Below are 27,143 nucleotides of genomic sequence, written 5' to 3'. Positions count from 1 at the left end.
CCACCTTCATACCTCTTTTTGTTAAACAACCCATGAAGCTAATTAGTGTTCCTCATGTGTGCATAGATGTGTGGCCATCTAACGGTAGGCTTCACCTCTTAAAGATCCGCAAACTGTTAATACCTCCACACTAGAGCCCAGGCTTCCAATGCTGAGGGATGAACCACACTCAAATCATAGCACCCCAATAATCTTAAACACATCTGCCTCCTTTCACCCTAACCTCCACCCTAACCCTGGTTTGTGGCCCATGCCACCATCAGCCTGGGTGTTCCTATGAGGCTTCCTGCCTGGCTATAGCAGTTACTTTTCTCTTGCTATGATAAAATATCATGACCAAAAGCAGCTTAAGGGAAAAAGGGTTTATTTTAGCTTATGGTTCCAGAGTAGTGGTTCTCAACTTTCCTAATGCTTATGACTCTTTGATACAGTTCTTCATGTTGTGTGACCTACCCCAACAATAAAATGATTCCATTGCTACTTCATAACTGTAATGTTGCTACTTTTATGAATCATAATGTAAATATCTAAAATGCAGAATATCTGATATGTGACCCCCAAAGGGGTCATGACCCACAAGTTGAGAACCACTGTTCCAGAGGGATAGGGTGTGTGATAGTGGGGAGCCACAGTAGCAGGAACAGGAAACTGGCTGATGACATCTTTATCCACACATAGGAAGCTGGCAGAGAAAGACAAGAGGAAGTAAAGGAGGCTATAAATCCTCAAGCTTGCCCTGGGTGACATACTTCCTAAAGGTTTCACAACCTCCCCAAACAGCCCCACCACCTGGAATCTAAGTGTTCAAATACATAAGAACCTCTGGGGGGGACATCTCTTATTCAGGCACAGCCCTGTCCATATGTGTCTCCACCATTCTGGTCACCGCCACCTGCGATAGAACACAGTTTACTGTGGCCCTTAAGGCTATGACATACATACAATTACCCTCTGCTCTTTCTAGCTGCCCCCCCCCACTACTCTGCCGCCATCTCCGACGATTCTCTCTTGACTTCAGCCATTTTCATTTCTGTAAAAGTTTGTTATTAATATAATAAAATACTATGAACTTTGTACTTTTAACCTTTAGGAGGGTTCTAGTGTTAAACATCCAAAACAGGTTTACTGGACCCAGGAAGGGAGTCCAGTTATTAAAGTACTTGCCTTGCAAGCATGAGGACCTGCGTTGGATGGCCAACACCTCCATAAAAGGCCAGGCATGATGGCATATGCTTGTCATGTCAGCACTGGGGAAATGGATACAGGTGGTTGCCTGGGGCTCTTTGGCTGGCCTGTGTTGCCGAATCAGTGAACCTCAGGACGTTGTCCCAAAAAGTCAATATAGGGCTGCCAAGATGGTTCAGTGATTAAAGGAGATTGCTACTCAATCCTGACTACCTGAGTTCAATTTCAGAGCCCCAGTATGAGTGGGAGGAAATAACTACCTGTACAAATTAGTCCTCTAACCTCCACACATATACCACAGCAAGGGCTTGTGCCCCCACACACATCACAAACGGTAATAATAAAGAAAAATAAGATGGAAAAGGGGTAAGTTGACGCTGGTTTCCATAGGCACACACATACATGCAGGTACATCATACATATGTGCACATACACACACACGCGCGCATAAATGAGTTTACCAGGCTGACTGTAGGACCTTCTGTGGGTTGCAGAAAAAAATACATTGACATTTCCTATTTCTAGAGGCCACCAGCCTTCCTTAGCTTGTGGCCTCTCCTTCCATCTTCAAAGTCAGTTAATTATAGCATCCTCTCTCACACACAGAAAGAAATCATGCCCCTCAGTTCTCCTTCTAGCCCCTGGCACACAGCAGACATCAAGTCAATGTGTATTAAACACATAAAACTGAAAAGGCAAACTTAACTGAAGTTCACAGGTGTTTCTGTATGCATTGTGTGGTCGATTCTCTATCTTCACATCAGAAAGTTTCCTTTACAATCTTACCCACCAGATTGGTGGTGCACACCAGCAAACCAGCACTTAGGAGTCCAAGGCAGGAAGATTACAAGTCCCAGACCAGTCTGAGTTTCATGGAGGGTCAGCTACATAGTAAGAGCAAGGAGCAAGGTGTAAGAAGCAGCACAGCTTCCTCTGGCAAGCTACAGCCCAGAGCTCCACTTTTTCCTGGGTTCTGTCCTGTAAAACTGAGGAAGGTTTTGTTGTTATTGTTATTGTTGCTGTTGGGGTTTGTTTTGTTTTGGTTTGGTTTGGATGCCTTTTTTGTTGGGTTGCTGTGAGGACCCACTGAAGTAATACTTCACTTACTCCAGTGCCTGGCATGTAGTGAGGTCACCATAGATAGGAGTGGGGAGTCTCATCTTTTGCTTTGTTTGTTTATTAAGAGATGAAATTCACAAGACATAAAGTTACTGGCTATGCTGGTTTGAATGAAAATAGCCCCCATAGGCTCATAGGGAGTGGCACTATTAGAAGGCATGACTTTGTTAGAGTAGTTGTGACATTGTTAGAGCAAGTGTGTCACTGGGCTTTGAGACGTTCAAGCCAAGTACAGAGTCTCACTCTTCCTGCAGATTTAAATGTAAAACTCTCTCAGCTCCTTCCCCAGCACCATGTCTGCCTGCATGCCGCAGCCAAGCTTCCTGCCATGATAATAAACCTCTAAATTGTAAACCTCCCCAATTAAATGTTTTCCTTCCTAGGAGTTTCTGTGGTCATAGTGTCTCTTCTCTGCAATAAAAACCCTAGCTAAGACATTTAACAGCCTTTCAATGTTCTGCAATCCTTACCTTTATCTAATTCCAAGGACTTCACCATACTAGAAAGAAGACCCTACATCCAGAACCCAGCACCCCCTAATCTGCTCTAGAGAAAATGCATAACTTTGGAGGGAATACTTTGTGAGGCAGTGAGTTTCCCAACACATGAGCAACCAAACACAGAGTAAACAGTTCCAGAAATGTGGCAACTGAGAAGTAGGCTTAAAACAATGGTTCTGCCAGTTTTAAAACACCAGACACAGAGTTCTGTAGAGAAGGCTTAAAGTCCAATTAGATAGCTATCAGGTACTCCCATAGTATTCATGGCACTATTGCACCAATGGGTATATCTTGCCAGACCCGTCACTAGATATGATCTAAATACATAGTATACTTGTGTGAAATTGCCAATTAATGAATGAATGAATAAAATCAATGTCTCTGGATTAGGTATGTTTGTGGCACCTGGAAACATTTGACAATATCTGAATTTATGTTTGGCTGTCACAATAGCAGGGTAGAAAATGATGCTGAAATGCAATGAGTCAAGAGAAGAGACACTGCTAAATGTCCCACAGTGTGACACCTGACACCTGTGACTGTGACAGAAGCACTCTGTCAAAAAATGTCAACCATTGATACCATAAACCTGGTCAAAACCTATTGCTCAGAGGATCATAAGTCTTAGGGGTGACCTACTATATGATTGTGATAAATTGACATGCTCTCAAACAAATATGCATGGTCATAACAATAGATGAGTGCCGCTTTCAATCTTCGGAGAATCTTCTCTCTGCAGAGAGCCACAATTAACCTAAAGACTCATAACTGCTCAAGGTGCTGAAAATAAGTGACTGTGGAGTGTTCAGCCCTAAATGCAACACTTATATCACCCCTCAAGGCTTAGGGAACATTGAGAAAGAGGGACAGAAAAAATGGAAGAGTTGAAGGATAGAAATAAGTGCTAAGAAATGGTGTCTTCTGGAAAAGCCGCCACAGTTGCACCCCTCAACTCACTGCATCTGTGGGCATTTACACAAGATCAGATCAACAGGCTTGGTCAGCATTCAGAGGGCAACACTGATTGAATTTAGAAAGGAAGACGAGAAGGACATGTTTGGGAATGTCTGAGGCTTGGGAGGGAGAACTAGGATGAGCTGTCTGTAGTGATGAGGTGAGCAGGTCTGCTTTCCATCCCCCCCCCAATAGCTTTGCCCAAAATAATTACACGGAAACTGTATTCATTTATACACTGCCTGGCCCATTAGTTTCAGCCTCTTATTGGCTAATTCTCATATCTTGCTTTAACCCATATTTAGTAATCTGTGTAGCACCACGAGGTGGTGTCTTACCGGGAAGGAGCTTAGCCTACATCCATCTCGGGTCAAAGAATCATGGCGACTGCCTGAGGCATCTGCCTGACTCTGCTTTCTTTCTCCCACAATTCTGTTCTGTCTACTCCACCTACCTAATTTTCTGTCCTATTAAAGGGCCAGAGCAGTTTCTTTATTAACCAATGAAATTAACACATAGACAGGTGACCCTCCTCCATCAAGCTGTCCACATATATGAAATTGTCAAAATAAGTAAAAGATGTTTCTAATGTGAACTGTACCAAAGTCGAATAACCCCAAACTAAATGTAGTGCCTCTCGGGGTCAGCTTGGAAGGACAAGTTTCCTTTAATTAACACACATTCATTTCACAAGACAATGGTACTCAGTAACAGTGCCTCATATGTGCATAGAATAGACCCCTCATATCTGTTATGGATTCAGTCTGAAATGTGCCCCAAGTCCCCATGTCTGAACCCTTTATCCCCAGCTGATGACAATATTCTGGGATGCTGAAGAATCTTTGGGACATGGACTCCAGACAGCAGAAGTAGGTCACCAAGGCCAGATCTCAGGAGATTTTATCCATCTGCTGTAGACTGTTGTCCTCTGAACAAAGTAGTTACCATCCTCATCAGATCAGCTGTGCTCACACAAGTTTGTCAGGATGGGACTTATCGAGTGTTGACATTCCCTCCTAGAAGAAGGTTTAAGGAGGACCACTGAAACCTCACATGAAGCTCCAGATGCTCCTCCAAGTCATTTGTATGCAGTTCTGCCTGAATTGCACGTGGCCTTGGGGTCTGTGAGGTGTTACAGAAGCTAGGCTTGGGTGAAGTTACAGAGGGGGTGCCATCTACACAGTTGTGGGGAAGCAGTTATCCATGCTGGGTAGACTTCCAACGAAGCTGCTTTGGAGTCAACCATGCTCTTGTAGGCAACCCTTCAACCATGCTCAGCAAATTTAGTAAGCCCAGCAAACTCGCTGGTTAGCAGGCATCTACTTTGAAGGAACTATACTTTGGTTTGTTGTTGGGACTTTATGAAGAGGGGTATCGGGGGAACAGATGAAGTCCTGAGTGAATGTGTATTGTTGATACAACTGTATAAAGGAAGCCAATGTCTCAGGTAATGGCAGACCCTTCCCCACATCAGGCTCAAAGGATGGGCAAAGCCTTCCTCTGGTATGTGTGTCTGTTGATAGTGCTTGCAAAGACTAGGAACTGCAGCTTTCCCCTCCCCAATGCATGCAACCTGACACCACCCATTGGGAGGGGAGGGGCTAGCTAACCCCTCCTCCTTGTCTTGTACATCATAAACACAGTGAGTTTCCAGATAGTATAGTAAGTGCTCTTCAGCAGTAAGAGTACTTCCCACCTAATCAGTCCAGGTCTTCCAGTGTCTCCTCTACAGATCTCTGAGTATCAGGAGTTCCTCCAGGGACCAGAGAACTGGCTTAGTGGGTAGATGTACTTGCTGCAAATGCATGAGGACCAGATTATAAATTCTCGTATCTACATAAAAAGCTGGGCATGTCCGTATGAACACCTGTAACCTCAGCACTGTGAGGGGCAGAAACAAGAGGCTTGCTAGCCATCAACCTAACTCCAAGTTCAGTAAGGGATTCTGTCTCAAGGAAATAAGGTGTTGAAAGGTGGAGCAGGACACACACACATCCTCCTCTGACCTACACATACACAGGCATGCATGCACATGCACACGGGGGGGATGGGAGAGAGAGTCAAAAGAATTATATGTAGGGCAAGAGGGATCAATAGGAAAGGAACAAAAGAGAGGGTTATATAGGGAAAGACAACATATCACAGTATCTTTTATGAGAAATATAGACACACACACACACACACGTATATGACCAGAAAGCAGAAGGGAGGCTTTTTATGAGGAAGAGAGAGCATGGAGGGTTGGAAAGAAAAGATGAGAGAGGATTATAGGGAGACAAATAGTATATAGTGATGAGTATGTGTGGTTAGCATGGAACTGTCACAGGACATCCAGCCATACCCTGTGGAGAAATGACCCTGTGCAAGCAATTCCCCGGAAATCCCTTTCCAGAAGGAATTTTCCATCTAGGTTCTTTCTTATGTCACTGGAATTCCCTCCCCTTGTTCTTTCCCACCTCGTTCCTCACCTGTTTCTGAACACACAAACATGTTTGTGACTCCTACTTATAAGAATAACCACAATTGCTGTTTTTCCTTGTTTGTACTAGCACACAATAATTATTCCTTTATTTCCACCTCATTGTTTGTTTGTACCTCATTAATAAACACAACTCAGCTATTGCTAATTGCTCTGAAGTCATCACATCCTACGAAGCCACAAAGACCTCCCTGGAAGACCTGTCTCAGCATAGGCCTAGTATCAGCCTCTGGTCCCTATGCACCTTCTCCAAAAGGGACCAGGGTCTGTTCAGAGAGAAAAGCCAGTATCTCAAAGGCACAGAGGTCTGGTCCACATTACTTAGTTAGGGTCTGCTGGGTGTGTACCTCAGCCTCCCAGATCACGGGTGTTGGTCATCACATTTAAGACAGGAAAGTGAGGATGGAAAGGAAATAATGGATTCAAGGAGCATCTTGGGGTGAGGGGTCTTGCTCAGAGGTTAAAGTACTTGTCTCAGGAGCCTGAAGTTTAGTGCTCTGATCTGAAATCCACAGAAATCAGTGCTGGATGGTTGGGCAGCCCAACTGTAATTCTAGACTTGGAAGGCCGAGACAAAAGGAACCCCAGAGCAAGCTGGCTAGCAAGATTAGCCTCCTCAGATAGCTCTGGGTCTAATTAAAGACCCTACCTCAGTGAATAGCAAGAAAGAGTGATGGAGGGTGGTTTCTAACATGAATTTAGGGCTTCCACATGCGCACACACACACACACACACACACACACCACATACACACATATACTACCCCCAAACACACCACCACCACACCACGCACTCCACCCACCCCACACACATACACAACATCACTTACACACACACACACCACACACACATACACTACCCCCTCCACACATACACACATATACTACCCACACACACCACCACCACCACACCATGTGCTCTACCCACCCCATACACATACACAACTTCACTTACACACACGCACACCACACACACACATACACTACCCCCACACACACACACACCACACACACATACACTACCCACATACACACACATACACCACACATACACACACATACTACCCACACACACACCACCACCACACCATGCACTCCACCCACCCCATACACATACACAACTTCACTTACACACACGCACACCACACCACACCACATATACACACATACACAAATACACTTCTGGTACAGGACAGTTGTATTCTGTCAATTATGTTTTAAATAAACACTGATTGGCCAGTAGCCAGGCGGGAAGTATAGGCAAGACAACCAGACAGGAAGTAGAGGCAGGGCAATGAGAACAGGAGTATTCTGGGAAGAAGGAAGCTTTTTCCACAGTTATGTCCAGACACAAAAGAAAGAAGATGTGAACTGCCCCACAAGAAAAGGTACCAAGCCATGTGGCTAACATAGATAAAAATAATGGGCTAATATAAGCTATAAGAGCTAATACAAAGCCTGAGCTAACGGGCCAATCAGTTTATAACTTATGGAGACCTCTGTGTAATTTCTTTGGGGGCTTACTGGCTGTGAGAACTGGGCAGGACAGAAACCCCACCAAGCAGGTCCTCATGTTATACACTTCATTTTTTTATTTTCTTTGTGTATGTGTGCTGTATATGTATGTGGCATGTGTACACATGTAGAGTGGGGTATATGTACCTAGACATGTGCAGAAGGCAGAGGACATTGGATGTCTGGCTCTACCACTCTCTGCCTTCCCTGAACTCAGTATCTCCTACTGGAACTAGAGCTAGGCTGTCAGCCAGCAAGCCCCAACAACCACCCTGTTTCTCCTCCCCACAGCACCGAGGTAACAAGCATGCATGAAGCTGTGCCCAGGTTCTCACTTGGGTGTTTGGGTTTAAAACTTCTTGTCTTCATGCTTGTATAGCAAGCTCTCCTACACAGTGAGGCATCTCCCAAACCCATACCTCCCCCCGACAAATAAACACTCTTTTCCCCTTTTTCATTTTTCATTTTATGTTTGTGGGGTGTTTTGCTTGTGTGTGTTTGTGCACCATGTATATGCAGTGCCTGTAGAGGCCAGAAGAGGATGTTGGATCCTCTGAGACTGGACTTATAGGCAATTGTGAGCCACCACATAGATGCTGGAAACAGAACACAGGGCCTCTAAAAGAGTAGTATTCATAACCACTGAGCCATCTACAACCCCGAAATGCATACTTTTCAAAACAAATTAGCAAAATAAAAATTCAAACAACATGGGTCTGACCAAAAGGTTTAGCAGAAGCCAGAGCCAGAGCCATGAAGGAAGTACGTACTTGTCGAAATTAGAAGCAAAATTGCTCTTGCCTCTGATTTCTTTGGGTTCCCCTAAACAGAGGACCTTTGGTGGAGCTTGTGTGACCTTCTCAGCATGGACTTGCAGGGGCCAAAGGCCCCCAGGCTCTTTTTTCTCACTGACCTGACATCAAAGCTGTGGAGCAAAAGAAGAGAAATTGAGAGTCTGAGAAGGCTGCTGCCAGCACCACACTGCCCCCCCCCAGGTCCCCTTAACTTTCGCATCTTTTCAGAGGAAGTTGTAGTTAGTAGGGTTCAAGTCCTTGGCTTTAAATTCTGTGCAGGGATCAAAAGCTTCCTCTGGCAGGTAAGGGCTGGATAGCAGAAGTGTCTAGGAGTGCTTGCCTCCAGCACAAGGTCCTGTATTCAAATCCAGGGTGGTCATACACCCGCCTCTACCCCTAGTGCTGTAGCAAGCAGAGCCTGGAGGGTCACTGTGGCTTGCTGCCTGCCAGCCTAGCTCCAGGTTCAGTGAGAGACCTTTATCTCAGGGAGTAAGGTGAGAGTCCTGGAGTGACAAAGCAGACACTCCTCTGGTCTCCACGTGTGTGCACACGTCCACTCATGCCCTCACACACTAAGACATACTCATTATACCTGAACTGTAGGTATCCTGTGTCCCTCACTATGTGTATCACGTACATAGGCCAATTGATCATTATGTATTACAGTCATGTACAGAAATGTCACACTGTACCACGTGCATATGCATAATTATGTGTCCATTAAAAACACCATGTGTGTTTGTACAAGGTAAAATATGTGCTATGTGTTCCTTGCCATGCTGAGACATCAACCCCTCTCTACAGAAAACTGAGAATGAAATACAAGAAAACAAGCAACTGAAGAAACAAGCTGTTCCACCTAGCCTGGTAGTGCAGGCCTGAGATCCCAGCTGCTCTAACAGCTGAAGTGAGAGGACTGCAAATCTGCAGGCAGCCTGGGCAACTCATCAAGGCCTTGCCTCGAAATAAAAACCGAAACGATGTCTTGGGATAGCCTGATAGTCCAGTACTTGTCTAGCTTGTGTGAGGCCTCAGGATCCGTTCCCAAGACTGAAAATAAGAACTCATTATTTTCATGGCTGGGGGTGTAGCTTAGTGGTGGAGCACTTTTCTAGCATTTGTGAAGTCTTGATTAACAACTGGAAAAAGAGAAGAGAGAAAGGGGGAAAAGGAGGGAAGAAAGAAGAGGAGACACAAGGCATGAGGAAGGAAAGGGGAGAGGAGGGAAGGGGAGGGGACGGGAGCAAGCTTTCACCTAACAATAACACCTTCTAGTATTATTACTGCTATTAAATCTATTTGTACTCTTATTATAAATATATGTGATAGGGGCTGGAGAGATGGCTCAGTGGTTAAGAGTACTGACTGCTCTTCCAGGGGATTCGGGTTCAATTCCCAGCACCCACATGGCAGCTCACAACTGTCTGAAGATACAGTTGCAGGGGATCTGACACCACACCAATGCACATAAAATAAAGTTAAATAAACCATAAAAATATTTTTAAAAATATATGTGATAGGTAAATACCAGAAGGAATATTTAAAATTAAAATAAGATGCTCCACATGAAGCCCTGAAAACTCACAGCCCCACAGAAGCCCTTCCTGTTGGCTGTCAAGCTACAGGTCTTGCAAAACTTCCATGTGCTCAGGAGGACAGACGTGAGCGCCTGAGGCACTCGGGCGTCTTCCCAGACTGTAGTTGACAAAATCCTGCTTAACAAGATGCTATCTCATCTTGCCAGTGCCAGGGTGTCAGTGTTGGGAGTGGTTTACACTTCCTGGTGAGTGTTGGGGCAACGTCACCCCCTTTACCCCTCTTTGCCACTATGCAGTTCTCTTCTTTGCTCGTGATGCAGGGAAAGGGCCAGGTCCTGAGTCCGCTGGACCCACCCACGGGCGACACAGAGTACAGGTTCCAATATGGTGTTTGGTATCAAACACGCAGATACCAAAATAGCAGCTGCCCAAGTCCCTAGTATAAAGCGGCACCATAGAGTCAGTAGATGACTCAGTGGGTAAAGGTGATTGCTACCAGTCCTGACGACCTGGGCTCAAGCCTCCAGACCTACAACTCCTACAAGCTATCCTCTGACCTTCACACACATGCTATGTGTGGCATGCACACACCTAAGTTCATGGGTAAAAATAAATAAATATAATAAAAATTTGTAAATAGCATTGTATTTGTGTACAACACATGGGTACGCTTCAATGTACTTTTTTTTTTCTTTGAAAAGACATGGTCTCAGGTCACCCAGAGTGGCCTGGAACTCCATATGTAGCTGAAAATGACCTTGCATTTCTAATCCCCTGCCTCTCCCAGTGCTGGAACAATAAATCCCCATGCCAAGTTTCATACAGTGCTGGGGATCAAACTCAGGGCTCCATGCATACTAGCCAAACTCTACCAGCTGAGATACACTCCCGGTCCTTCCGTACAGTTTTTAAATTTTATTTTTATTTATGTGTGAGTATCTGTGTGTGTGCCACCTAAGTGCTGGTACCTGCAGAGGCTAGAAAAGGAGGCTGGACCTCCTGAAAGCTGGAGCTGCTGATGGTTTCGAACCTCCATGTGGGTGCTAGGAACCAAACTCAAGTCCTGTGCAAAAAGTAGCAAGTGCTCTTAACTGCTGAGCTGTCTCTCCCACCTCCCTTCCAAACACTTAGAATTATATCTAGGTTAATTGCAACACCTAACCTAATGTAACTGCTATATAACAATATATTTATGACTATGTCCGTGTCACAGGACCCCCATAGAAAATCACTACAGAGCTGGTATCCGATGCAAACACACTGGTGTTTATTGATTACAAGTTAGCTAACTCAGACCATAATTAAACACACCGCCACAGTGGGTGGGGGAGAATGGCCCTGAGGCTTCAGGGTAAGGGGATTTTAAAGAGGAAACCACAAGGCAGGGTAGCACAAGCCTTGACGTTTCAGGATTGGGTAAAAGTATACAATTTTTGAATTTGTTGGTTGGGGTATAGGGAAATTTAAAAACAGTGACAGCAGACAGAAAATTTCAAAACAGCAGTTAATCTACCTACAAGGGTGTCCAAAGCAAGCAGATGTTGTTTGGACACCCTGGTGGGGTCACTTTGACTAGGGCAAACACAGTTTCTTGGGAATGTTTATGACTTTGCTGGGCGGCATTTACCCACCTAGTTAGGTCCTGTCTAAAATGGAGTTCTTTCTCAAAATGGAGTTTGTTCTGCTCCTCCACTATAAAATATTGTGCCCTATCATTAATAGAATGAGAAAGAAAAAAGAATTCTGTGAGACTTTATGTTTATATAAAACAGCTCAAGATTGAACTTATTGCCTTGTGCATGCTAAATTCATGCTCTACCCTGAGCTGGAACCACAGCTCTCCTTTTTTATATTTATCAAATCATATGCCAATAAAAAGGATTTGTTGATTATAATCACTTGATATTATACAGAATTTTCTTTTACTCCTTTTGTTGAAAAGAAATTGTTTTTCTCTCACATAATATATCTTGACTACAGTTTCCCCTCTGTCTACTCCCACTTCCTCCCACTTCTCCTCCCAGACTGATCCATACCCTTCCTGTCTCTCATTAGAAAACAAACAGGCTTCTAAATGAATATTATATTATATTATATTATATATAATAAATATAATGTGACATAAGATAAAACAAAAACTAACATATTGGAATTGGACAAATCAGGAGGGAAAGAGCCCTACAGAAGGCACAAGACACAGACACCCTCCTTTTCACACACTCTGGAATCCCATAAAAACACTAAACTGGAAGCTGTAATATATACTCAAAGAACCTGGTGCAGACCCATGCAGGCCCTGTGAATATTACCTTAGTTTCTGTGAGTTTATATAAGATTTGATCATGTCGATTTAGAGAGCCTTGTTTCCTATACCCTCTGACCCCTCTGACTCTTACAGTCCCAACCCTTCTTTTATTTCTTACTTTAAAGCAGGTCTCAATTATCCATACTAACCTTGAACTTGTTATCCTTCTGCCTCAGTCTCTCAAGTAGCTGGGATTGCAAGCCTGTGCAGCCAATTTAGATGCAAATTTTTTCCCAATTTTTTTTCTCTTTTTAATTTTTTTCATTTTATTTATTTATTTATTTATGTGCATGCATGCATGCATGCTTACATGCAAGTGTGTCTGTGCATGTGTGTGTGCGTGCTTGTGTTTGGGAACACATACTTGCTAAGGTGTGCATGCGGAAATCAGAGGACAACTGGTAGGAGTCAGTTCTCTTTTGTTCTCAGGCTTAGCAGTAAGCACCTGTACGGGTTGAACCATTCACTGGTCCTTCCTATAAGGGAAGTTTCTGTCTCACCCAGTCTTGCAGCCATTCAGTCCCAAAGAAACACACAGAGGTTTATAGCAACTATAAACTGTTTGGCCTATTAGCTCAGGCCTATTATTAACTAGCTCTTACAACCTAAATTAAGCCGTAATTCTTTCTATATTAGCCACGTGGCTTGATAACTTTCATCAGTGAGGCATTCTCATCTTGCTTCCTCTGTGTCTGGCTGGTAACTGACTCTGTCTTTCCTCTTCCGAGAATTCTCTTAGTCTGGTTGCCCCACCTATACTTCCTGTCTGGCTACTGGACAATCAACATTTTATTACAACACAAGTGACAAATATTTACAGGATACAAGAGCATTGTCCCACAGCACCTTCCCAAATCAGCAGTTAGTGGTATCCACAAATGCAGATCCCATGAATAGAGAGGACTGGGGGTGTATGAGCCAGAGGGGAGGGAGGAGACATGATTAAGCCAAGCTAACAAGCACACCCATCACTTCATCTGCTTATCACTTGAGAATGTAATGCTTTATTATAGATTATCTCTGAGTCGTGCAACAAATCACTATGATGTACTCCGCCTATTTCACTGTGGCTTCGAGATGTTGGTCAAAGGGTACAAAGCTTCAGGATACTGCTGGTGACTATGATTGTGAATGTCAGTCTCTTCCAGATATCAAGCCACTATGATAGATAGCAAATACGACACATGGTGGTATTTGATTCTACCAACACACAATACACAGCATGGGCATTTGTGCCTGGCTTCTGTCACTAGGCATGTTTTCAAGAGCTATTCACATAGTGGCATGGGTCAGACCCTCATTCCCACTCCCAACCCCCTGCATTTTGAGGCAGGCTCTCACTATGTAGCTCAAAACTGACAGGATACACAGGACCTCTCCCTCCATAAGATGATGCAAGCAGTAAGGACTCCAGGGAGGGGACACTCTCCAACCTGTCAAACTGCCTGCAAATCATGCAGGAAGCTCCAGGGATGCAGTTTTCGTGAGCTGTCACCCAGGCTGGGATGAGCTTTTGGATGCAGCTGCCTTTGAGGCATTCATGCTCAAACAAACTCATTGTCTCGCCGAGTTCAATTCCCTATCTGGGGTGAATAAACCATTTTGCGCATCTCTGCAGGCAGTGTCACACAAAAGCCTCTCGCCACCCAGACTCACTGTTTACCACCACCATCCTCTTACACTGTATTCCCTAACTTTATGAGAGCAAGCATGGTGCTCTACAGCCACCAAGCTCTCTCCTCTGCTACTGCCCATGCTGGCACCCCTCTGTATCCCCTGCCTCCCCTGACCATGCTCATCCAAAAAGCACCTCATTACCCTGTGACTCTGGCCATGCATCCTTCCATGGAGCCTTCATACAAGGCTCACTCACAAATCCTCTGATGCCTTATTAATGCAATTAGTCAATTAATTTCATTAGTTGTTATTCGAGCCCATGGTAACACGTCATTTTCTCTCACACCTCCTGACATACTGCTGGCATGTGTCTCAGAGCACCAGGGACCTTCTGAGATCTCAGCACAGGTGGACTAAGAGCAGTCAGTAAGGACGCCTCCCTGCTGCTCTCGGTTGCAGGGTTTAACTAGACATCCCGGCACACTTGGCCACTTGCTTTCACTTTCTGGATGCTCGCATGTACCTGTCTCCCAGGGAAATGATCAGGCAGGACCCCTATCAAGGGGCAGGCAGCCTGGACTCCCTGCTGCCCTGCACAGCCTTCAGTCTTGACTTCAGGTCACTTCTTCCCAATCCCACATTCAGGAATTACCTTGAAAGTTTGACATTGGCCACAAGAGTATTACACAAAAGAAACTGTTAAATGTTGCAAATGAACATTATTATTTTATTATCATCATCATCATTGTTATTATTATATTTGCTTTTCATGGTTTGGTTTTTGTTCACTTGTATGTGTGTTTGTAAATTTTATCTCTTTTATTCTTTTTCTTTCTTTCTTTCTTTTCTTTCTTTTTTTTTTTTGGTTTTTCAGGATAAGATCTCACTACGTAGCTCTGGATGTCCTAGAACTTACTCTGTAGACCTGGCTGGTCTTGAACTCAGACCTCCATCTGCCTCTGCCTCCCCAGTGCTGGGATTGAAGGCCTATGTCACAATGTTCACTTTATACCTTCTTTTTTTTAATGGGGTGTGTGTGTGTGTGTGTGTGTGTGTGTGTGTGTGTGTGTGTGTGGTGTCCACATGCCATGGTGCCTTTGTGGAGGTCAGAGGACAACATTTAGGTGTGGGTTCTCTCCTTCTAACTTGTGTGTCCCAGAGATCAAACTCAGGTTTTCAAGTTTGGCAATGAGTGCCTCTACCTACTGAACCATTCTCCGGCCCAGATCTTGGGCATTTTCTTACACACCACACCAGACACTCCTTCCTCAAATCCTTCCTCCAAAATCTAACCTTCTTAACTGGCCAGCCCCTTTTTAAGAAAACACTTTTTAAATAATGTTTCAGAAGCAGAAGGGATGGGTGACCAAGTAGTAAAAATACTTGCTGAGCAAGCTTGAGGACCACAACTAATATAAATGCTGGATGAGCGTGGCCACCTGGCTTTCAATGCCAGCCTTAGACTCAGAGACAGAATCCCCAGAGCAACCAGATTGGCAAGACTAGCCACACACACAAACTCTGGGTTTGATTGAGAGACCCTGCCTCAATGGATTGTGGGAGAGAGATGAAGAGTGATTCCTGGCATCAACTTTGGACTCCAAATGCACACACACACACACACACACACACACACACACACAATTTAAAATAAAAATAAATCTTTAAAAATAAATAAATGAAAAACAACCAAGAAGTCCAGAACATTTTAGAACCTTTTGATCTTTTATCATCTCACACGCAGCAAACCCCAACCCAGACCAATTTCCATTTTCTGTATTCTAGACTGAGTCCTTGTCACTAGAAGTGAGTGTGTTCTGGGAGTAGCAGACTGTGAAAAACGCCCAGTTCTCACAGTGCTCCTAAGGGTAAGCACCATCAGACAAGGACAGGGATCCTCAATACTACTTGAAAGCCAAGCTCCATATCAGCCTGGATTTTTCTTTACCTTTCCTCCTGAACTCACTCAGACAGGAGACGTTCGTTGTTTGAGTTGGAGTGTTCAAGAGGAAATATTCTCAAACTCACGTCTTTCCACTTTGGGATAGGTTTTTCAAAAGAAATTTCAGGACCAAGTCCTAGAGAACAATGCCTGAAAATAACAGAACAAAAGGGGAAAGATTGGGGAGAAAGTCCAGCATGGTGGTGCCTGTCTTGCATGCCTGCAACATGGAAAAAATGGAGGAGGAAACACAGTGTGCCTCCTATGTGCAGAGAGCCAACTTCATGAGCTGCTGTGTGTGCGGGTGACCTTGTATGTCCCCCACAGAGAAAGCAGGCAGTGTCACCGTTATTTCACACACAGGGAAACTCGGGCTTGGTAGGAATAGCCGGTGTTCTCTCTCTCTCTCTCTCTCTCTCTCTCTCTCTCTCTCTCTCTCTCTCTCTCTCTCTCTATCTCCTCTATTGCTTGATGGAAAGGCAACTGGGGGAGGAATGATGACATGCAGAATATGTCAAAGCCAGAGGCAATAGGCCTACCTCTAGGAGGCTCTTTTTCAGAAAAGTCTTCCAGGCAGGTGAGACGGCTCAGCAGCTAAAGGCGCTCACTTGCCGCCAACCATGATGGTCTGAGTGAGGTTCCTGGGACCCACAAGATCAAAGGAGAGAACTAATTCCCTAAAGTTGTGGCACACTCTCATATACACACCTGCAAATAAATAAACACATATATATATATTTAATTTTTGAAGAAAGAAAAGGGACCTAATCATGCGTCTAAACTGGCATGAGTGAAGTTGGCCTGTGGCAACATTTACTTGTCATAGAGAGAAACAAGAAACATCCAAACTGTCCATCAGCAGACGAATGACTAAAGAAATTCCTGACACCCACTCAGTGAAATATTGTGCAGCTTTCAGAGCCTGGAGGTTGCTCGTGTACTGAAATGACCAAGGTGGAAAGGACGAGGATCCAGCGCTGCTGTGGGCTTGGCAAACTCTGCGTTGTGGTGTGAGACTGAAGCAGCTGGCACTGTGTCGGCGGCTCCCACCACAAAGGGGTACCCAGGAGTAAAGCATGTGTGCATTCACCAAAAGAGTCAAGCTATCGGTGCACAGCTCTGTGACTCATAGTCTGAAGTCACACTAGAAATGACCCAAATACCCACCAGTGAGAAATCAGGCAGGACAGGTATGGTCTGCCTACAAGACGCACTGCATAGGAAGCATCCATTTTCAGGGAGCAGTAGTACCACCAGAGGGGTAAGCATTGGTTTGAGAGGAAGAAAAATAATTTTACTCTTTATATGTCTAGTGTTTGGGTACACTGAAGTATACCCAGTATATACAGATATAAATCTGTGTACAGATGTGTAGAGATACAGACCACAGAAACAGATAGGTCTGATAGATTTTCTTAGACAAATTGTAAAATAGAATAATAGATTGATTGTTAGGTGGTGGGTGGATGTGTAGATAGACAGATAGATAGATAGATAGATAGATAGATAGATAGATAGATAGATAGATAGATAGATGGATAAATGAGATATTAAATGGGTGATAGATGGTAGATGGAAATGGATGAAAGATAGATGGATGCGTAGATAGATGACAGATACATGGATAGATATTAAATGGAACTGTAGGAATAAGTTGGATCTTGTGGCTGGGTAGCCCCAAAGCAAACAGGAGAGGTGGGTGGAAAGGAATATTTCAGGTGTGAGAATCAAAACAAGGTGTCTATTTCAGTATTCCACCCTCAGAATTGGGCTGAAGACAGAGGCACTTACACAAACACTAGTCCATGAATGCACATAACATTACACGTGAGTATGTGTGATTCACACCATCTAAAGGCAGAGATATTCTAAATGTCTTTCATCAGACAGGCTTTATCCCAGGTGGCAGTAATCAGTAATGAAGAGCAGGGGAGGCTCATGATGTGAAGGAAGCTCAGAGATACTATGCTAAGTGAAAGAAGCCAGACACAGAAGAAGACCTATCAATTTCTGTGAAATATCCCAAAAAAAGAGATGGAAAGATGCCTCAGCCATGAGAAAAACTGAGTTCAGATTCCCAGGGCTCCATATAAAAGGCTGAGTATAGAAGCACACATTGTAATCTTAGCCATGGGGAGGTGAAGATAGGTAATTATCAGGGACTTGCTAGACAGTTTGTCTAACTGAACCATGAGCTTGAAGCTCAGTGAGAGATCATGTCTCAAAAACTAAAGGGGAGAAGCCATAGCGGAAGATATCCAACATGGATAGCTGGCTTCCACACACATGCACTCATGCACATGCACTCCCACACACACAAGTACCACACATGGTTTAAAACGGGGGGTGGACAAGATGGCTCAGAAGGTAAAGGAACTTACTGTAAACCTGGTAACCTGAGTTTGATCCCTCAGACTACATGGTAGAAAGAGAGATCCAATTACTGTAAGCTGTCCTCTGAGCCCCACAGACATGCTATGGCACAGGGAATATATATTATATGGTTTTAATATATATATAATAAAATTACTTTAAAAATACATGGCTGGGAAGATACATCAGTGAATAAGAGTTTTTCATGTACAAGAATGAGGATCTAAGTTCAAATCCCCAGAACCCATGGAAAAGGCCAGGTGGAACCACTAATTAGGCCTATAACCCTAGCACTTTTGGAGACAGAGACAGGAGCATTGCAGGGAATCACTGGCTGCAGACCTAGTTCCTAGTTCAATGAAAGACCCTGTCTTTTTAAGGCTATGAGCATGTTCTGGAGTGGATGGTGGTGAAGAGTCCCTGGCACCAATCTGCAAAGATAACAAAGCCAGTGAACTGGACATGTCAAATGGAAGGGCTGTATGGTACATGAGTTCATCTCATGAAGGCTGTCAACAGAAAAATAATCAGAAAACAAGATACTAGAAAAGAACAGCAGAGGAAGAATCAAAGGAAGAGAAGAGAGCTGATGAGGGGAACATGAAGAATCAGGAAGGTAGCTAGATTTGCCTGTCCTCAGTTTGAATGCCAAGTACTGGCTGGGTGGTGTTGAGTTGCCACCTGTTTACCCAACCATGAGCCTCGGCTTCAAAATAGGAGGGCCAATGTTAATCTCTGAGGGCTCCTGAGAATTCCTAAGAACTGGAGATCATGAGAAAGTGAAAGCCACTGTTATATGTCCTGATAAGGGGTGGAAATGAATGAAATGGGCTTAATGATAGAGATCACACATTAATAAGGACTTATCTGAACCCAGGGTGGTGAGGGCGGAGGACCTGTGGGTTCTCTCCATTTGGATGCTAATTACCTTGGACAGAAACCTTGGGCCGGGGGGCGTCAGCTTGTGACACACCGTCAGGCTCTCATCCATAATCCAATGAGGCGTTATGAATTCTATTTCCACACCTGCCGCCAAGGGTGTGGCCCTCTCGTCACCAGGCTTCTTGAGTGACAGAAGTCTCGCTGGCAATAAAGGGACAGGGCTTGCACTGCTCCAGTCACAGATAGGATCTCAGGAGAAACCTAGGAAGATCTCTCTGTGTCCGTCACTTCTCAGAGAGCAGCACATGAGTCTAACTTCTCCTGGGTGACAGCGCAGCATCAGCAGTTTGGAGAAAGACAAGCCAGGGCCTGACCCTAAGGAGCACCTGCTTCTGCGGCTGGTGAGGGTTTGCCAGCCACTTACTGTTCTCTCTCTCTCTCTCTCTCTCTCTCTCTCTCTTTCTCTCTTTCTCTCTCTCTCTTTTTCTTTCTCTTTCTCCCTTCTCTCTCTCTCTTCCTCTCTCTCTCACTCTCTCTCTCTGTGTCTGTCTCTGTGTGTCTCTCTGTCTGTCTGTCTCTCTCTGTGTCTCCCTCTCTCTCTGTCTCTGTCTGTCTCTGTGTCTCTGTCTCTCTCTCTGTCTCTCTCTGTCTCTCTCTCTTTCTCTCCTTCCCCCATTCTGTTCTGAAAGAACTGAAGAAATCTCTACCCATCCTTCCATCTGTCTACACAGGCCTTTTCTCATCTGTTCGCTTGTTTGTTATTTGTTCAACACGTTCTCCTCAACACTGCCTCTCCACCCACACTGTCAGGCCTGATGGAAACACAGATAAAGGCATCAGGCTTTTGTCGTGAAAACATCTCAGCTGCCAGTGTCAACCATGGGAGTAAGAGTCAGGAAACAGTGCTGTTTCCTATCCGTGTCATTTTCTTTGATCTAGTCTAAGGAATATTTTATAAAGTATGAGATGTTTCTTGTAAAGTTTGTTTTTCCTGTCAATACATGTGTCTTACAATTTTCTTTACATGCATGTAATCATGAAGATGTTTAAAGCGATATTCAATGTGTAGTTTGTAAAAACACACACTACTGTAATGCAAGTATAAACAGGCAGAGAAAGGAGCGGCACACCCAGTAGGCAAGTAAGGATCATTAAGCCTTCCTTACTTTGCCTTTACTGTTCAACTACTTAGTGCTATTCCCAGGTCCTGCCTTTCCAAGTGCAAAAAAACTGGATCTCAGAGAGGGAGTGAGATGCTTAAGTTTTAGACGATGACAGGGGTAGGAGCAGGGTTTGCTGAATCTGGGTTCAAAGCTGGGTTCCCATCATTTCCAGTCATGGCTTGTGTGTGTGTGTGTGTGTGTGTGTGTGTGTGTGTGTGTGTGTGTGTGTGTGTGTTGTCATCAAAGGAGAGAAAGAGATTTGATGTTCATATCTGTTATAGACCTACACAAGAGCAAAGAGAAGGTCTATCTGATGTAATGTCTTCCCCGTGCTTAATACATTAAAAAAACTGTCAGGAAACATGTCCTTTATGAGTGGAGGAGTAGAGAGTCAGATGCACAGGTGAGAAGATGGATTGGCATAAAGTCAACTAATAGATTGATGGTTGCTATATAAATGAACAGATGGATGATTAATGGTTGAAAGGAAAGTAACTGAGAGATGAGTGCATAGTTGGACCATTGGATATAAAAATGCATGGATGATGAATGGATGGATGGAAGGATGGATGGATGAGTCGATGAATAAATGCTCAGAAAGTGATTGGTGGATTCATGAATGGATGTAAAATTGAGTAGATGGATAGACACATGAATGGATGGTGGATGGACAAGATGATTTGTAGGTAGGCAGAAGAGATGCAATGGAGAGAAGGCATAGCAAACATTATGTCACTCCAATCATAAGAATTCCAGTCTGATACAGAAGTGTTGAGGAAAGGCCCAGAGCGTGCCAGACATCCTTCAGTTTGCCAGAGTGCAAGACAGGACTCGGAGAGGAAGATGAAGACTGTTGACAAATGCTCACTCTCAAGGCAAAGAAGGAGAGAGAGACTGACCTCTTCAGATGAGAGAGTCACCAGGACAGTGTCAAGACAGCCCTCAGTTCAATGGAATTCTCCATTTAACTTAACCCTGAATTGTCCCCAGCTAGTAATCCCTTGGTATAATGGAGGAATACGTGAACTATTTGCCTGATCATCAGTCCTGGGGAGGAAGAGTCTTCCCCAGCACAGTCAGGAGATTGTTCTGGAGGAAGAAAGCAGGGTTCCAGAGAGATGCCTACTTTCCTTTTAGTTTCTTTTTCTCTCCCCTTTGGGTTTTTGAGACAGGATTTCTCTGTGTAACCACCCTGGCTGTCCTGGAACTCACTGTGTACACCAGGCTGACCTTGCACTCATAGAGATCTGCCTGCCTCGATCTCTTGAGTGTTGAGATTAAAGGCAAGAGATGCCAGTTTTGACGGGCCTAGAATAGCATTGATGAAAGACTCCATCATATTGTGATTCTAGAAAGAACACACTCCAGGGACTCAGATCTTGCCCAGTCTGACCATATAGAAACTTTCCTATTCAGTTTCAATAGCCCAAAGTAGACATGTCAATCTGCCACCCAATCCCCTCAATCTTTCTTCGGAGACTTTCTACCTATGTTCTCTTACCTCCAGAACAAGACAACTGAGCTAAAAGCCGAACTTGGAATCAAAGAAAGATGAGCAGTCCTCAGCCCTTGAATGAGGTGGGTGAGGGCACAGAAAGGATGGGGATGTGGGAAAGTGGTGAGAAACTTGATGTTTCAGAAAGAATAAAAGAGATAACAAAAAATACAGACCCAGCAATAGAATCCAAATTGAAGAAAGGGGGAAGGAACCCAACTACATCTGTCTCCAAGACCTAAACTCTTACCACTTTTGTTCTCAGTCAACTGCTTCTCTTCAAAAGAGAAAAACTGACCCCCAATACCATTCTTTCTCAGATGGCACAAGATAGGATCCCAGTCATGGCTTTAGACATTATGAGACTTCCACAAGTGAGCAAAAAATGCAAAATTCTTCAGAGTACCATGAACCTTGGTGACTTGTTTGAAGGTTCTAGCAGAGGAGTGCAATTACTCACTCACTTTTGACCTAAGTGTCAAGCAGGGAAGGCCTTCCTCTTTGATTGAGTGTACAGTTTCAGGAAGGACACACCTGACATAGTAAGGGAGGATGGGGACATCTACTGAGCCAGCCAGATCAGCTTAAACAATCCCTGGAGGTCAATGGGGTGACAGATGTCACAGTCAGACCACCCTGACCTCCTCAGAGCTCCATCTGGAAGGACCAGGAGAGAGCCAAGCCCACCAGATGTGACCACTGGAAGTGACCTTCAAAATCCCACCCACCCCAATCTCCACCCCCACATTCACGCACTCACTTATATCTGCAAACTGAATTTAGACTCAAGGCCGAGTTGTCATACTTGGGGAATGCAAATAGGAGGGACTCAGGTGAATTTGAATTCCACATCAGTAACAAATGGTTTTGTTGTCTAAGCATATACCTGAAATATTTGGGAAATGTTTACACTAAATATTTATTCTGTTTGTTGTTGTTGCTTGTATTTTTATTATTTGAGAATTTCATACACATATAGAATGAAACATGATCATATCCACCCCTATTCCTCCCCCAACTCCCATCATATTTTCCCCAACATGTCCCCTCCCAACTTCATGTTCTCTTTTATGTGTGTAATAATCCACTAGCATGTTCATGGGTATGGAATCTCCAGTGTGATTCCCATGCTTGGATAGATGCACCCACACTTACTGACTTTTTATCTGTCAGGGGCTAGGGATACGGCTCAGTGTTAGAGCATGGGTCTAGTAGAGGGAAGGCCTTGGGTTCAATTCCCAGTACCACAAAGACAACCTTTGGGAGTGAAGTTTGAGTGACACAGGTACCTTTTGTTTTAGCTACCAACCCTAACCTTAGGCTTCATTGCACTGTTTTTGTCTTCCTATGTCTCTCTGCTCTAGGAAAGATATGATATGACGGGTGACCGCCTGGCTCTGACACTGTGTGTCACCAAAGCCCGTGAGGGTTCTGAGGAAGACATGGATGCCCTGAGTCGCATGTTCCATCACCTAAAATTTGAAAGCACCATGAAGTCAGATCCCACTGCTGAGGTACTGAGTTGCTAGCTCCAGGGCAGGAAGAAAGGGGGTAGGACCAGAAAGGTAGACCTCACAGCACCTATATGAGCCTGCTCATTCCTCTTCCTCCAAGCAATTCCTGGAAGAGTTGGAAAAATTTCAGGAGACCATAGATGATAGGGAAGAGCCCGTCAGCTGTGCCTTCGTGGTGCTCATGGCTCATGGCGAGGAAGGCCTCCTCAAGGGAGAAGATGAGAAGATGGTGAGATTGGAGGACCTTTTTGATGTCTTGAACAACAAGAACTGCAAGGCCCTGAGAGGCAAGCCGAAAGTGTACATCATTCAGGCCTGCAGAGGAGGTGAGGACTGGGATACCACATCCTTGTTCTTTGGTGAAAGTGTATTCAGACAATCTCACTATATATCCCAAGCTGGCCTGGAACTCATTATGTAGTCCAGGCTACCTTCAAATTTATGATCTTTCTGCCTTGGTTTTCTAAGTGCTGAGATTATAGGCATGCATCATCATGCCTAGCTGAGTCCATGTACTTTTAAGATTTAGTTTATTTTTATTTGTGTGTGTGTGTGTGTGTGTGTGTGTGTGTGTGTGTGTGTGTAAGTATATACATGGGTAACTAAGGAGGCCAGAAAAGGGTGCAGTTTCCTAGAGCTGGAGCTACATGGGCCCTGAAAACTGATTTTTGATCCTCTGCAAGAGCAATAAATGCTCTTAACCACTGAGTCATCTCTCCAGCCCAGGGTCTGTTTTCATCCAGGTTGGTCCCAGACTCAGGACCCCAGCTGAACCCAGCATGCAACCAGGTTGCTCTACAACCTTCTCTCTGTCCTACTTTTCTCCCTGACTTTTCCTCTGTTCCCCCTTGGTTTTAGAGCACAGAGACCCTGGTGAAGAAATGGGTGGAGAGCAGGTTGCTGCCGTCATGAAGAGCAAACCCCAAACCATCCCAACCTATACGGATTCCCTCCACATCTTCTCCACGGTAGAGGGTATGAGGTCGCAGCTGGCCCAGGAAGGCTGGTGCCGCCCCTCCCCTGACCCACAACCAGCATGCATGACCCCTGAACTTCTCCTTTAGGAAGACACCCTCTCCCAGGGTCCCCTCCACTCTAAAGACTTCTCCAAACTTAATTCTCTGATTTTTGCAGGTTACCTCTCCTATAGACATGACGAGAAAGGCTCTGCCTTCATCCAGATCCTGACAGATGTGTTTACAAACAAAACAGGACCCATCACAGTGCTGCTAGAAGAGGTGAGGCAGCTGAGTCATCTGGGACCCCTACCCAGGCTGAGCCCCTCTCAGTCTTTCCCTATGCTCCCCATCTTTATGCAAACATATTGGGTCTCCCAAGCTCACCATGTGTGAGGATGGATCTTAGGGTAGGTGGTTTTTTTCATGTATTTGTGTGTGGTATGCATGTGTGTAGGCACACATATGTAGGGCTGGGTGGGTATGCATGCATGTTTGTGCATGGTGGAGGCTCAGAGAATCTATCCAAATCGATGAAGTACTAATTCAATGAAAAACCCTACCTCAATAAAACATGTAACCCCAATGTAACCACCTCTCTCAGACAACTCTCACATGCATGACAGAAACATATATACACATATAGATACACATGCAAACCAGCTAACCAATGATTCCACAGAAATTATGGTACACCAGAGGATAATTACTGTCTCAAGACATGGATACCCACCAACCCTTCTCTGCATTCTCATCCATGCTCTCCTGACACCAGCTCCCCAGAAACCCAGTCCTCGAAGCTGACCACGCCTGTTGTTGCAGGTAACCCGACGCATGGCAGAGATGGAGGTGATTCAGGAAGGGAAACCAAGGAAAGTGAACCCTGAAATCCAAAGCACCCTCCGGAAGGCTCTCTACCTGCAGTAAAAGCAAGGGCAGTGGCAGTGTTGCTGCAGGTGCTTTCTCTCTGCCCACGCAGCTGTTTAGAGACAGCCACCAGCACTCCTCAAAGATTGCTGCTGGATTCCTCATTCATCACACCCTTTTATCCATGTCTCTTTTTAGAGCAAGCCAGACAAAACAAAGCACATATTACCAGTAACATTAACATCACCTTCCTCAGGCTGGACTCCTACATCAGTTACTGAAGACTCGGATTGCCTTCCTATAGCTAACTTTCCACTCCTTTTGTCTCACTGAGCCTTCCTCTTCCTCCTATGACTCACACAAAAATAAAGTTATTCCCACTTCAGAGGGAGGAACTTACTGAACAAGTTCTAGAAACTCTCTCCAGCTAAGGTCACCACTGTGGGATTTGGGCACTAGGCTGGAAGATAGATCAGCCCTATTGTCTTTCAAGTATATGGTTCATGATTTTACTGACATGTCTGTCATTGTGAAAACTCACAGTTTAAGATGGGACTTTTCAGCCCAGCAGTGGGGTTCATGCCTTTAATCCTAGCACAAGGAAGGTAGAGGCAGGAGGATCTCTGTGAGTTTTGGGGCCAACCTGGTCTACAGAGTGAGTTCCAGAACAGCCAGGGCTACACAGAGAAACCCTGTCTCAAAAAAAAAAAATGAAAAAAGGGGTCTTTCTTCCTGGTTCCTTTTCCCAAGCTTGCCTAACTTCCTCCCCGTCTTGACCTTGCCTGGGAATTCTGGCCATGGTTCATACACCCCTCACATCCCTCCAGCTGATTTTGAAATGGCTTTTGCACCTGTCTCTCTTCTCTTCCCTAGCAGACTCAAGGTTCAGCCTGGATGATTTCAGCTCTGTGGTTGCCAGAATCCCTCATCTCTCTGTACAACCTGTAGGAGAATTCTCTCTGGAACACTCTAAAAGATACAATGGGGCCTGTTGTTTAGAGTCCAAAGCTATTTAGTTATCACATCTGAGTTCCTCATGCTCAGTTTACAATTTGTCATTATGGGGAAGTCAAGGCAGGAAGTGCACAGCTAGTAACATCATAAAATAAACATTCTATTCAACATCACAGAACTGGATCATGAAACGATCACACTAACATAAACTTCTGGGCCCTGAAGGATTTGAGTCGCCCCTCTCCTCCAGCTAGTAACCTTATTCCAAAGCTCCTGTCCCGCCGGGCGGTGGTGGAGCACGCCTTTAATCCCAGCACTCGGGAGGCAGAGGAAGGTGGATCTCTGTGAGTTCGAGACCAGCCTGGTCTACAAGAGCTAGTTCCAGGACAGGCTCCAAAGCCACAGAGAAACCCTGTCTCGAAAAACCAAAAAAAAAAAAAAAAAAAAAACAAAAAACAAAGCGCCTGTCCCAGGGAAGGAGGTGCCATGAAAGTTGTATTGACCTCTTAGACAGTCACGATCACAGTGGCTTCGTCAGCCCCAGTATAACCAGCACAAACACACGCACACACACACACACACACACACACACACACACATTCTTAGCCAAAATATCTACAAAAAGCCTCTGCTCCTGATGAGACGTTGTTCCTCTCCTGAACCCCAGAAACTAGGCCTCAACTGTCTAAGTTACCTATTAGCTCTGTTTCCAGGATTCAGTGGCATTTCCAACCCAAAGCTTTCACATTCTTCCCACAAAACCTGTCCAAAGTATAAAAGCCACATGGCCAGCTCTATCATAGCAATGAACCCACTTCCTCAGTACTCATTTCTAAGAAAGAGGTGTCTCTGGATGCCTCAAGGGGACACAAAGAACACTGCTACTTAGAGATCAAAGTCAAACCCCACATCTCTGTTTTCTGGATTTGTGTGATCCCACCCAATCAGACCTCAGATAAATTCATCTGCTCTGCTAGGAATTCATTCTCCCA

At 44.6% G+C, this 27,143-nt stretch overlaps 1 protein-coding gene across 1 annotated transcript; it reads left to right on the top strand.

Moving 5' to 3' along the window:
* Window positions 1-21,916: 21,916 nt before the first annotated feature.
* Casp14 (caspase 14) lies at window positions 21,917-25,257 on the top strand. The gene is made up of 6 exons (XM_038321051.1): window positions 21,917-21,943; window positions 23,225-23,374; window positions 23,475-23,700; window positions 24,233-24,349; window positions 24,509-24,612; window positions 25,153-25,257. Exons 1-6 carry the CDS (start codon window positions 21,917-21,919, stop codon window positions 25,255-25,257), a joined length of 729 nt encoding a protein of 242 aa, XP_038176979.1.
* The last annotated feature ends 1,886 nt before the right edge of the window (window positions 25,258-27,143 follow it).

Source organism: Arvicola amphibius, chromosome 2 (genome assembly GCF_903992535.2).
Source record: "Arvicola amphibius chromosome 2, mArvAmp1.2, whole genome shotgun sequence".
Classification (NCBI taxonomy): Eukaryota; Metazoa; Chordata; class Mammalia; order Rodentia; family Cricetidae; genus Arvicola; species Arvicola amphibius.
This window is presented reverse-complemented; position numbering and strand designations above follow the sequence as displayed.